The 13432-nt window shown below is 38.6% G+C and overlaps 1 protein-coding gene across 1 annotated transcript; it reads left to right on the top strand.

Moving 5' to 3' along the window:
* The first annotated feature begins 447 nt into the window (after positions 1 to 447).
* LOC139852955 (tubby-like F-box protein 3) lies at positions 448 to 4490 on the top strand. The gene is made up of 6 exons (XM_071842305.1): positions 448 to 902; positions 1939 to 2026; positions 2119 to 2248; positions 2350 to 2529; positions 2667 to 3142; positions 3659 to 4490. The coding sequence occupies exons 1-5, from the start codon at positions 591 to 593 to the stop codon at positions 3136 to 3138; spliced, it is 1182 nt and encodes a 393-aa protein (XP_071698406.1). The 5' UTR covers positions 448 to 590; the 3' UTR covers positions 3139 to 3142; positions 3659 to 4490.
* The last annotated feature ends 8942 nt before the right edge of the window (positions 4491 to 13432 follow it).

Genomic DNA, 13432 nt, shown 5'->3' with positions numbered 1-13432 from the left:
ATAAGTATATGAATGTATATATGTGTACATATTTTAAAGTCAAAAACTTGAATTGACTAATTTGTATTCATAATCGCTATCACCGTTAATATAATACAGAAAATTCAAAGTAAAATACGGCAAATTTGATCGATTTTACCTACTTTCTGGCTTTTTCGAATTTTGAGAGACTTTAGCCTGATTTTTTTCAACTTTGACCCGAATTTTGACCGTTGACTGTCATATGAGATGGTTTTCTTCGAGATGGGACGGGCTAGTCACCACCGTCGTAACGACTCGAGACGGGGTGTTTTGCAACAGTGATTTTTATTATTAATTCTTAAATATTAAAATTATATTATTATTATTATTATTATATTATTATATTATTATATTATATTCTTACGGTACAGATATATACAGACACACACATACAAATGACCTGTCAATATCTGTTACAAAACGCGCCACACGCGCCAAAAAAACACATCCAATCCACTACTATTACTCATTTTAGCAACCAACTCCTAAACCGAACCCTAATCCTAATCAAAAGTCATCTCTCATCAAATTAAACCAATCAACCAACCAACCACACAATCAAGTTTCATATGAATCTCGATTGTGGATTAAGAACCAGATCCTGCCGCGTAATTCAAGACACCTCAATGGCGATCGCTGCGTTGAAACTTGAAGATGATGAATCTGATGATGGATTGAAACAAAGCTGTTGGGCAAACATGCCTCAAGAGCTGTTACGTGAGGTTTTGATTCGGATTGAATCGTCTGAAAATAAATGGCCGTGTAGGAAGAATGTTGTTGGTTGTGCTACTGTGTGTAGAAGTTGGAGAGAGATTATGAAGGAGATTGTTAAGAGACCTGAGATTTCCGGCTTGTTGACTTTTCCGATTTCGGTCAAACAGGTTATTATTTGATTAATTAATTGTTGATTCAGCTCAATTTCTCATAATTATGTTTAATTGATCTGTTTTTTGGGTGTTTTACGATTTGAATTTTATGAAATGATCCATTTCCATTATTAGGTTACAATTAGCTAAATTTGTAGTGTTTAGCTCATTTGTTTGTTTGTTGTTACTGATTGTTATGTAGTGTTTAACAATTAGGATTGGGATTTGATGTGAGTCACTATTAGGTAATATTGTGTGCCGAGTAGTTTAATATATGGATTTATTAATTGATATTTATAAGTTTGTAATGATTTTTTTTTTTTTGTGAAGACAAAGGGATCCATAACCAGTATATTGTATTAATCAGTAATCACATAAGGAAACATGTGTGTGTCCATGTATAAATCTATACACTAGCTTTGTACCGGTACAATGTGTCGGCTTCCGCTTTTGGTGTTTTTTGGTGGTGTTGTGTTGGGCCATGGGATTTAAGAATAAAAAAAAAAGAGAGAAATTAGTGTCTGCGTGTGTGTGAATTGTGGTTTTGTAGTATGTGTTTGTTTGTTTGGAGTGTTGTTTATACGTGGGCTAGGTTCGTAGTCAGGTTTGGATACTTATTTTTGAGCTTGGAGTTAGGTTGAGGACCTCCATGTGTTAGTCTTTCATGGGGATTAAATACTTCAGGGCTCAGGCCTTCAATAATAGTTAATGCAATAGGATTACCATGGTGTTTGAGATTGATATTTCTTGTTGACGCATTTGAAATAATTGGTAGTTGTTGTTAGCGCTCTGTTAGGCCTCCAGTCTACATGGGGTATCGGTGCATACATCATTGCATTTCGAGTTCATTACTTAATAATCAAATTATTGTAATATCTAGATCGTTATAAAATTCTTTTACTGATTTTTTTTAGTGTGCTCCATGTTTGGTCCATTCACCTTATAATTTTGTCTGTGTTTTATAAGCTTCATTATTTAATATGCTATACATCCTACACTTAAATTGGCCGTTTTACTGTTTTATATAACGATCTCTTGCTATCACGTGCAGCCGGGTCCAAGAGAATCTCTCCTCCAATGTTTTATCAAACGGAAACGTTCAACTCAGACATATTTCCTTTACCTTAGTTTGACTCAAGGTCAACGACATCCCTTTTTTTCCTTTTTTTTTCTTTTTTGGCTTACTTCTCATGATTCTCACCTTCTGGATTCATGTTTATGATTGTGGCAGCACTTGCTGATGATGGGAAGTTTCTTCTTGCTGCTCGCAAGTTTAGACGCCCTACATGTACCGATTACATCATCTCTTTAAATGCCGATGACATGTCAAAGGGCAGCAGTAGATATATTGGGAAATTAAGGTTTGGCTAGTATTTTGAAAAAAAAAAAAAAATTAATAATATATAACTGGTTGTATTTACTTGGAAACTGAAGTAACAAATTTATCTATGATCTGGCATAGATCGAACTTTTTGGGAACAAAGTTCATCGTGTATGACGGTTTGCCACCTCATGATGGAGCTAAAATGACAAAAAGTCGATCCACTAGGTTCATGGGGTCCACTCAAGTCTCCCCTAGAGTCCCTGCTGGAAGCTATCCAGTAGCTCACATCTCATATGAGTTGAACATGCTGGGATCCAGGTCAGATATGGCATTCTTTTTTTCATTTTTTTTTTTTTTTTTGAGATGTGAATTGCTGCCAACACTTTATAATGTTTGGGAAAACTAATCTTTCTTCTAATTATATGATTTATTTATTCTCTGTGTAATACATACAGGGGTCCAAGAAGAATGCAGTGCATCATGGATCCAATCCCAGCTTCTTCAGTTGAACCGGGAGGTGTAGCTCCAACACAAACCGAGTTTCCCCTCAGCAGCGGTGAATCATTTCCTTCGATTCCGTTTTTCCGATCCCGATCCAGCTGCGTGGAAAAAGGTGGGCCCGGGGTGTTGAACAATCAAATAGATGGACCTTTAGTTTTGAAGAATAAATCGCCTAGGTGGCATGAACAGCTTCAATGCTGGTGCTTAAATTTTCAAGGACGAGTAACAGTTGCTTCAGTCAAGAATTTTCAGTTGGTCGCTACACCGCCAAGTGGACAATCGGGCCCACAATACGAGAAGGTTATTCTTCAATTTGGAAAAGTAGGGAAGGATGTGTTTACCATGGATTATCGCTACCCGATATCTGCTTTTCAAGCATTCGCTATCTGCCTTAGCAGCTTTGACACCAAGATTGCATGTGAATGATGTGGTATGTATATAATTATTATGTTTTGTTTTAAAAGATATATAAATATAAATATATAAATCACTTTATATATCTATGCTGGTGATTATGAGTAAAATGCTGTTGCAAGAAGTTGCGATGTGGTCCAGCGGTTGGTGGCATGCTTCCTTTAGGAGGTCAGGAGTTCGACCCTCGTTGGCTACATATTAACCCACATTTCATCCCTACCATGAAGTACCACCCATGGCACTTTTCCCACATCGCGCTGGGGGGGGGGGGGGGGGGGGGGGGGGGGGGGGGGTCGTCCATGCCCCGTATGGGATTGGTGCGGGTTTCCTTTTGGGCACGCAGTTGGGGGGCGGGTATAGCAACTGCAGGAGATGATCGCGTGGGTGGTTAAGTCCCGTGGGTGATCCCCAACTAACTGCTGTCCAAAAAAAAAATGTTGTTGCAATTGCAAAACTACAACAGGGTATATCGCTCCTGAGCAAGCTTCATTGATATTGATTGATTAATCATTAATTATTTGGCGTTTTTCAGGGGCAGGTTTGATGCATTAATTTCAATTTCAAGTGTAATATGGAAATAAAAATCTGAAAGAGGTATGTTTTCATTGCGTGAATTGAATACAGCAGACTTGATGGCTTAATGTGTGTACTGAGCATGCACAAGACAAGTAGACGAAGATTCAAAATAAGAAGCTGTTTATTGATGGCACTGCTTTTCTGGGTTTTTTATTTGGTTATATTGTAAATAAAAAGTTTCTTTTTTTTTTTCCTTATTCATTTTCAATGTGTCTGCTTGTTTCGTTTGGCGTTTCAGTATGTTTGCTGTAGGACAATACAGTTGATTGATTTTCATTTCCTATAAAAACCAATTTATTATTTTAAGTAATTATAAAGTTTAAAGATTGTGTCACCTGGTTCGTTACAACGAATAAACTCATCACATATGGGTCCTCCAGAAGATACTAATTCGAACATAGCAACTAAATCCTGCTATACTGTTTTTTAAACAAACAAGTTAAGAAATTTGTTGTTTGTTGTCTTCAACAGCTGTTGCCTCTATCTGCGTCATTTCAATTCAATTAACATCATGATTTGATTAAATTGCAGGGTTCAACTCCAAACAAAGCACAATCTCACTGGGTAATCTCATGCACCCGGAAAATGAAGAAAACACATAATGAACTGAAAATAGTACTAACAAGGATCACTGATCCAAAAATCGCTAGTTATAATCTAGTACTGTAGTAACTAAAACATAGAAAATGTGTTTGACGTTACTGTGGTGCAACTTGTATCTTCAAAACGGGCTAACCGGACTAAACAAGAAACTGAATATTTTTTTAAATCAGATTTTGCCCTATGTATTTGAGATATTGAAGTTGCTTAATTTTGTAAGCTTTGATGTTACATTTTTATGTTTTTTCAACAACTATACATGTATCCAAACTAGGGATGGCAATAGCCACCCGATCCAGCGGATATCCATCCGATCAACCCGATTCGTGATGGATATGGATAATTTAAACGGATATGGATACGGATATGGAAGAACTTAAATGGATATGTATATGGATATCGCCAAAAAATCCCTATCAATGGATATATCCATTATTACCGAAATACATATATAAATACATAAATGTAGAAATATGCAAACACATTTACCATTACAAATACATTTACCATTGCACATACATTTTATTCGCAACTATATAATGAATTAACTATGATATGTTACAACAAAACACGTATATCTTATAAAATAAACGTAAAAATTACACATTTTGTTTATCGTAGTCTATGTTTAGTAGTAAATTTAATAAATTATGTTATATCTTCAACAAATAATAACACGTTCTTGAATATCCAATGGATATCCATTAACCCGCTTAATCCACTGGATATGAATATGGATGGATGAGCTAAAATTAAATGGATATAGATATGGATGAACAAAACCTAAATGGATATGGATATATATATGGCGTCACCCGATCCATATCCGATCCATTGTCATTCCTAATCCAAACTGATTTAGTTGGATTTCAGGGTCGGCATTGTAAGAATGATAAAACTCGATGCATATTCTCATTGATATGATCGTGTATTTATACAGTGTATGTCCTATCCTCTGTAACAAACCATTCTCCTAAATAGGAATGGATTTGGTCAATCAATTACTTTACAGCTATACAATAAAATAACAAATATGTGCTACAAATAACAATAGTTGACTTTCAATATATTCATCGGCTAATAGAGCCCCTCAGTTTGAGCGGGAGGGTGGACGTACGTTCAAACTGTCTCGAAAATCCTCAAATTGAACTCATGGCAAACCCTTTGTGAAAATGTCAGCTAGTTGAAACCGCGTAGGAATATGTAGAACACGAACTTGTCCCCGAGCTACTTTTTCACGGACAAAGTGGATATCCATTTCAATATGTTTGGTACGTTGGTGTTGTATTGGATTCCCGAATAAAAAGATAGCGCTCACATTATCACAAAAAACAATGGTCGCTTTCGAAATGGGACAATGTAGTTCGAGGAGGTGGTTGCGAAGCCAACACGACTCGGAAACAACATTTGCCACGCCACGATATTCTGCTTCAGCACTTGACCGTGAAACCGTAGGTTGCCTTTTAGCGGACCAAGAGATCAAATTATTTCCTAAAAAAACACAATAACCAGAGGTGGATCGTCTCGTATCTGGACACCCACCCCAATCCGCATCCGTGTAGGAAACTAGCGATGCAAGAGACCCTTTGGTAAGTTGCAAACCGAGATGAATTGTACCACGAAGATACCTCAGTATTCTGCAAAGAGCTTGCATGTGACAATCCTTCGGGTCATGCGTATGTAAGCAGATTTGTTGAACAGCATATGAGATGTCGGGGCGTGTGAATGTTAAGTATTGAAAGGCACCGGCTAAGCTCCTGTATTCGGTTGGATTGGCATATGAGTTACCAGTTGTATTGCTTAGTTTACTGTTCGTGTCCACAGGGGTCTTAACCGTGTTACAATTTTTCATACCTGCTCTTGTTAATACGTCTTGTGCATACGTTTGTTGGCTTAAAAAGAGACCCTGATCGTTCGATTTAACTGAGATGCCCAAAAAATAACTGAGAGTACCAAGGTCCTTCATTGCAAACTCACGAGAAAATAACGTCATTAAACTGTTACGAAGCGATGTGGACGAGGTAACCAGAATGATGTCATCTACGTAAAGTAAGAGATAAGCTGTTTGAGTACCATGAGTGTACACAAATAATGAGTTGTCTGATTGACTATGTTTAAAACCAAGGGTGGCCGCAAAAGTTGCAAAACGTTGGTAGCATGCACGTGGTGCTTGTTTGAGCCCGTAAAGTGACTTTTTAAGTAAACAGACATGGTCAGGTTTAGTGGGATCGCGAAACTCGTAAGGTTGATACATATACACTGTTTCATCTAAGTTTCCATGCAAGAAGGCATTTTTGACATCAAGTTGGTTGATGTTCCATGATTTACTAAGCGCGATAGACAAGACAAGTCGAATGGTGGCAGGTTTCACCACGGGACTAAAAGTTTCGTGACAATCAATTTCAATTGTTTGAGAACGACCATCACCGACAAGACGTGCCTTATACCTTTCAAGTGTACCATCAGATTTTAGTTTGTGTCTAAAGATCCACATGTTCGAATGATTTTCATCTCAGGTGACCGCGGGACAAATAACCAAGTATTATTTTCCATTAAAGCCTTATATTCGTCGACCATGGCCATGTTCCAATGTGGGTCTGAAATGGCATCTTTTGGTGTGTGAGGAAGAGGGGAAATAGAAGTGGTAGTCGAAAGATTGAAAGGTATTTTTGGTTGGTGAATACCGTTCATGCTTCGTGTGATGATTGTACGAGTTGGTGGAGGAGTATTTGGTTGAGTAGTAGGATGAGATGGCTCGTGAGAATGGTCAGTTTGTGATGAAGATTGAGAGGTTGATGGAGAGGTAGGAGAAGACGAGCTACTAGATTTGGAGGGAGAGTTGGTCGTGCTGGATTGTGGGCTCAGAGAAGAGACAGGAGATGAGTGTGTTTGAGTTGGGCTTTCTGTAGAAGTAGATGGAGACGAAATATTTGGACTGTTGTTGGTGGGCTGAATAGAACTTGAGAGAGTGGGCTTATGAAGATTATGAGAGTAAATGGAATTGAATGTATCTGTTAAATGATGATATGGTGTGGTAATTTTTGAACAGTGTGTTTCATATGGGAACGTGGTTTCATCAAATAGGACGTGTCGAGAGATGATAATTTTCTTGTTATTAAAATCAAAACATTTATATCCACGGTGATTAGATGGATAACCGAGAAAAATGCAAGGTGTGGACCGAGGTTGTAGTTTGTTAATGGTTTGTGAAGGGAAAATTGGATAGCATAAACATCCAAAAGTACGCAAGTGGGAGTAAGAGGGGACACGACCATAGAGAATCTGAGTTGGGGAACGATTTTGAAGAAGTTTTGTTAGAATAATGTTAATTAGATAGGTGGCCATTTGAAGGGCATGGTGCCAAAAAGATAATGGTAGAGAGGCATGAGAAAGAAGCATGCGAATTATATTGTTAATTGCACGTATTTTTCGTTCAGATTTTCCATTTTGTGGAGATGTATAGGGACATGAGAAGCGGAACGACATACCATTGTTGTTAAATAATTGGTGAAATTGTTTATTGTTGTATTCAGTCCCGTTATCGCATTGAAAGGATTTAATGGATTTGTTAAATTGATTGCGAATGTATGTATTAAACGTGAGAAATGTGGGAAAGACATCAGATTTCTTGGCTATGGGATATGTCCACAAGAAGTTAGAATAATCATCAATAAACAAGATATAGTAATGGTGTCCAGATGTGCTCGGTATTGGAGAAGTCCAAAAATCACTGTGTATAATATCAAAGGGTAATAAAGTGGTAGACATAGAAGAAACAAAAGGCAATTTAATTTGTTTTCCAAACACGCAAGATTGACAAACTGTATGTAAAGGAGTTTTATTACATGCAATGGACTTTTTATTGCTAAGAGAACGTAAAACTTCAACTCCCGGATGACCGAGACGGTGATGCCATAAATTTGGTGATAAAGCAGCAAAGGTAGAAGGTGAGGAGAAACATTGCAGCACGGAGGTGGTAAGTGGATATAAGTCTAACGTACTGTCACATCTCAGAATCGTAGTGCCCTACGGAAAATCCTTCACAGTAAAACCAAAAGGATCAAATTCGAGTGAAATATTATTATCAGTAGATAAATGTCGAACAGAGATGAGGTTTTTAATTAGATTAGGAGCATGAAGAATATTTTGTAAGTAGAGTGGACGGGAGGGGTTTGGTATGGTTGAGTGACCGAAACCTTTAATTGGGATGCCATGGCCATTTTCGACAATTATATGTTTAGGTTGCTTTAATGAATTATAATACTGTAAGTTACCTGAGTTTGCAGACATGTGAGACGTAGCCCATGTGTCCATGTACCAAGTATCCTCTGGCGGGTTTAGAGTCATGGTGTGAAGTGCATTTTCAATATCAGTTGGGTTGTAAGCTGTGGGCTGTGACGAATTATTATAGTGGGCCTGTGGTCGTGGCCCAAGTAAACCAGCTTGTGAAGCACTTGAATTTGGCCTGGCCCAAGAGTTGGTTGGGTAAGGACATGGGGGTGGTGTCCATTGGGCCTGGTGAGCTGAGTTCCAAGGTGGATAATTGGCCCAATGTGGGTGTTGCTGACCCTGTTGATAACCCGAATGAAAACTCTTCCCTCTTCCCCTAAAATTGCGACCTCTGTAGCTAAAATTCCCTCGAGCTCGACCGCGTGGGTTGCTGTTGCGAGTGGTATTGATATTTCGATCATGGTGATTTTCAGGCGGTGCAGGACGAGGGTTGTTGGTGGTAGTTACAAGTGCCGTGTCGGATGAAGTAGGGTTTAGTGCAGATTGCTTTTGCTTGCGGGTTTCTTCCAAAATAAGCTTGGATCTAGCTTCATAAAAGGATGACAATTTGTCTAATTGTGTGAAATACGTGCCAACAGTATCAAAGTTATCGCTTAACCCAGTAATTAGCTGAAGAACCATTCGATCTTCAGAGACTTTGTCACCTGCGTTCATCAATTGATCGGCTAGAAGTTTGATTTGTTGGCAATAGGCTGAGACATTGGCATAGTCATCAAGATGAATGGTGGAGAATTGTCTGTGAAGGTAAAGGGCTCTAGAGTTTTTGTTATCTTGAAAAACAGATTGAAGACGTGACCAAGCAGCAGAAGTAGTTTCCTCTTGTTCAAGCACGGTGTTGAGAAGTTCCTTAGAAATAGTGCCATAGATCCATTGTGGAACAATGGCATCTAGGCGTGGCCAAAGAGGATTAGGTGGAGTCATGTTGGTAGTGGTGGAATCAGAGGATTCAGCTTCTGGTGGTTGAATATGATCAAGCACATCGTATGCTTGGCAATGAGTGGTAAAACCCCAAATGTTGTCCAGGAGAAAAGCCGGCCCAATCCGAAGGCATGAGTGGTAAAACCCCCCTCCCCCACTTCCCCCGCAACGCGATGTACGAAAGGCACTCTTGGGTGGAATTCAAGGGTAAAGGGGCAATATTGTGTGCAATGCCGGCCTGCACTTCACGGGAGTAGAACTCCTGACCTCTCGCTAAGAGAGGCAGACCACTACCAGTTTATCACCTGAGCTACAACACAAAATTAAACTAATCATTGTTTCAATCGAACCAATCATTGTTTTCAACTTCAAAATTTGGAATCTTGTTTTTAACCCCACTTTGTTGCTGTAACGACCCTGGTTTTTCCAACGTTAATTAATAATAATTATTATTAATACTTGTGATTTAACGAATGTATGTTATTACATTTACTTGTTGACATGATTAACCATACTTGACTTTTGAATGCCCGAAACGTCTCTGTGACACACGAAACTTACACGAATAATATTTTCAAATATTATTTACATTCATGATTGATTTTTGTTAATCATTTTAATTAACTATGGTTATTAGTTAGTTACTTGGACCTTTATTGGATTAACTTGTTAATTACTTGATCTTGGGCTTTGATTAATATTAGTGGACTTAGAGCCCAACCTACATCTTTAATGGACTAAGTTAGCCCATTTGTGTATGCAAGTATTACTTTCAACTTAACTAAATTACTTAGGCTCATGGAATCAAGTTACAAACTCCTTACACCTAGTTCCCATGCATGGCCATCTAATAACCAACCTTTTAAGACTTTTACATGTAAGATCTAGTGGTTCTTTTCCTCCCTCGTGTTTCCCTCTAGGCCGTCGGCCTTTGTGGTCTTTGTGGGGTGTTTTGTTTCAAAATTTGTTATCATATCTACTTGTAAACTTCATTCTTTCCAAAACATACACTACTTGCATTTCTTTCTCTCTCATTTTTCTCTCAAGATTGTAAGTGTCATGAACTTTTCTCTCCCTTCTTTTTCTCTTGTAAAACCGTGGCCAAAGACACCCCTTTAATCATCATCATTTGCTTGTTGTTACATGTTCATTGTTAATGTTACTTACTTGTAGTTGTTATTGTTGTTTACTTACTATTTTCTAAGAAGCGAACTTGTTAGTTTGATTCTTCATCTATCTTGTTCTTACAAGACATACAAGAACAAAACTCTTTAGTTTATGTTCTATATACAATACTTTAAAAAGATTTAAGTTCTAGAGTTGTGAAATCATTACTTGTAATTCATGTTTGTAAACTTAAAGTTTACATTCTTAAAGATCAAACTTTGATTTGAATCTTTAAAGTATGAAACCCATGAACTTATTACTTGTTACTTAGTTTATTTCTTTATATTATGTACTTTAATTTCAGGTTTGTTGGTTTTAGTGGTCAAATGTTACAAGTTAACTTTGATCTCATTTTTCTTGAACTAAAAATTAACTTTGAAAGTTCAAGAACATGTAAGTAAGCTTTCTTTAACTATAACTTTGTACACTTATGTTAGATCTAGACTTTTGGGTCTAGGATCTTCAAGATCTAACTAAGAACTAAGTTCTACAACTTAAGATCTTGATTTCATAAGTTCACTTTCAAGTTTGTAACTTATTAATACTTTTATAGTTCATGTATGTGTTAAATCTAAGACTTTGATGTAACTTTGGTTCATCAAAACACTTGCAACACTTAAGTGAGTTGTGCTTCATGTCTTAGACTTACACTTGGGTTATGATGGTCAAACCTTGGTGAAAATGATGCAAACACATCAACGAGTTGTACACTTGAAGCTATATGCATCAAGGATGAGAACCATGATAAGCATCGAGCACCAAGAACCAACGAGTTGTACGGAGCCATGGCTACTGGTCTCACCTTATTTCAGTAGGTATAGAGGCCGTGGTGACTGATCGAACTCATCCTTTGTTTTAAACTCTATACTTGAACGAAACTTACTTTACACCTTTTGTTTAATGATGAATGATGATGACCCTTAAGACCTTATTTACATACATTTAAACCTATTGGGACGATTTACTGACTTAGTACTATTTGACTTAGGTTGAGGACTTTCCGGACCTACACACTTGCTTATTTCCCGAGTCATACTTTACCGCTACTTTATCATTGTGAGTTATAGCATTCCATTTTTACTTTAACTATTTTGGGAACTGAGAATACATGCGCATTTTACGTTTTACATACTAGGCACGAGTATTTAAACTTATATATGTGTGGGTTATACAACGGCATAAACATTCCCTTTAGCTCGGTAACGTTTAGTCATTGGTTTTTGAACCGGTGAACGCGAATCTTAGATATGGATCCATAGGGTTTGACATCCCCACTCGGGCTAGTAGCGCTAGCATTTAACGGGTGTTTAATACTTCGTAAACATACGCACTTGCCAAGTGTACTTTCAGGGGGTATAAACGTTAAGTTAGTTACCAAGTGCCCACGGTTAACATATACTTTATCATACTGTTTTGAAACGCTCTTTGTAGCACTGAAATCTCGTGGCCTACCTTACATACTGTTATACTTAAACTATAGCTCACCAACCTTTGTTTTGACGTTTTAAGCATGTTTTTCTCAGGTACTTAAGGTTAGCTGCTTCCGCTGTGTACTAGTCTTGCCGTAGACACCCGCTGCTCTAGTGTTATCACCGCATGAACTACTTTATCTTGCATTCAAACTTTGATACTTTTGAACTATGATTTGTAACGACCTAAGGGTCATGTACTATTATCTTTGCTTCCGTTCATAGAAGCATACTTTGGTTGTAAAACACTTGACGTTCGTTATGACGTCACCTTTTATCTTGAATGCAAACGTATTTTGAAATAGCATATAGTGTTTGACCTTGTAATGATCCTGTTGTTGATGATTCGTACACGATGGTTTTGTATGGGGCATCACATTTGGTATCAGAGCATTGGTTGTAGGGAATTAGGTTGCATTAGTGAGTCTAAGACCGACCCGAGTAGGATTCACTAATAGGACTAATCTACAACTTGCTAGTTTACTTGTTTCCGCTAAACTTACTGCATGATGCTGCTTACTTTTACTGCTATATGTCGTATGCTACTACATGATTTCACTACTGCATGATATTACTTGCTTTCAATTGCATGCTACTTTCATACGATTTGCTATTATTGCCATGCTATTTACTGTCATACATGATTTAGACTGTTGGCCTAATACGTGCTTGCTTTATGACTTACTGACATGGAAAATTTATTTTTCCTTGTTCAGATGTCGGATATTCCACCTGCTATCATTTTGGGCAGTTCAGACTCGTCAGCCACCCCACCTGCTGCTGCCGACACACCGATCCCGCTACCCATGAGTGACCCCGGCGCTTCATCTTCCGGGACTAGCAGCCAGGCGCCTGCCCCAGTGGTTACTTTTAGCGGAGCCCAGAACCCTTCGGAGATTCCAGCTCCATCTGCCCCCGGACCCTCAGGATCACAGCCCCACTCCGGTGAGATTGTGATTCCCGCGGAGTTCGGGGAAGGTCCGTTCCGTAACCGGTATCGCCATTGGTGCCGACGCGCCCCTGATGGACGTCTCATTCCGATCGGACCCGCCCGTTACCGACAGATGATAGCCGCCCAAGGAGGGCCGCCCGTGCAGTCACCACCACATGATTCGGACGACCCATCATCCGCTGATTCTTCATCCGATGACCCATCCACAGACGACTCGAGTGACAATGACTCCGACGAGGAGGACCCCGATGCACCTGTTCAGCCACCCTCTACCCCGCCGAAGAAGCGGTATCGCTTCAACGGTACCATCATTCCGGGGATCAACGGAGGACGA

Source organism: Rutidosis leptorrhynchoides, chromosome 6 (assembly GCF_046630445.1).
Source record: "Rutidosis leptorrhynchoides isolate AG116_Rl617_1_P2 chromosome 6, CSIRO_AGI_Rlap_v1, whole genome shotgun sequence".
Taxonomy (NCBI): Eukaryota; Viridiplantae; Streptophyta; class Magnoliopsida; order Asterales; family Asteraceae; genus Rutidosis; species Rutidosis leptorrhynchoides.
Note: the sequence above shows the minus strand (reverse complement) of the source record. Positions and strands in the feature narration are given on the sequence as shown.

Coding starts and splice junctions, on each gene's coding strand:
- LOC139852955 (XM_071842305.1), top strand. CDS start 591: ATGAATCTCGATTGTGGATTAAGAACCAGATCCTGCCGCGTAATTCAA. Junction 903..1,938: donor TTCCGATTTCGGTCAAACAG/GTTATTATTTGA, acceptor TATCACGTGCAG/CCGGGTCCAAGAGAATCTCT. Junction 2,249..2,349: donor AGATATATTGGGAAATTAAG/GTTTGGCTAGTA, acceptor GATCTGGCATAG/ATCGAACTTTTTGGGAACAA.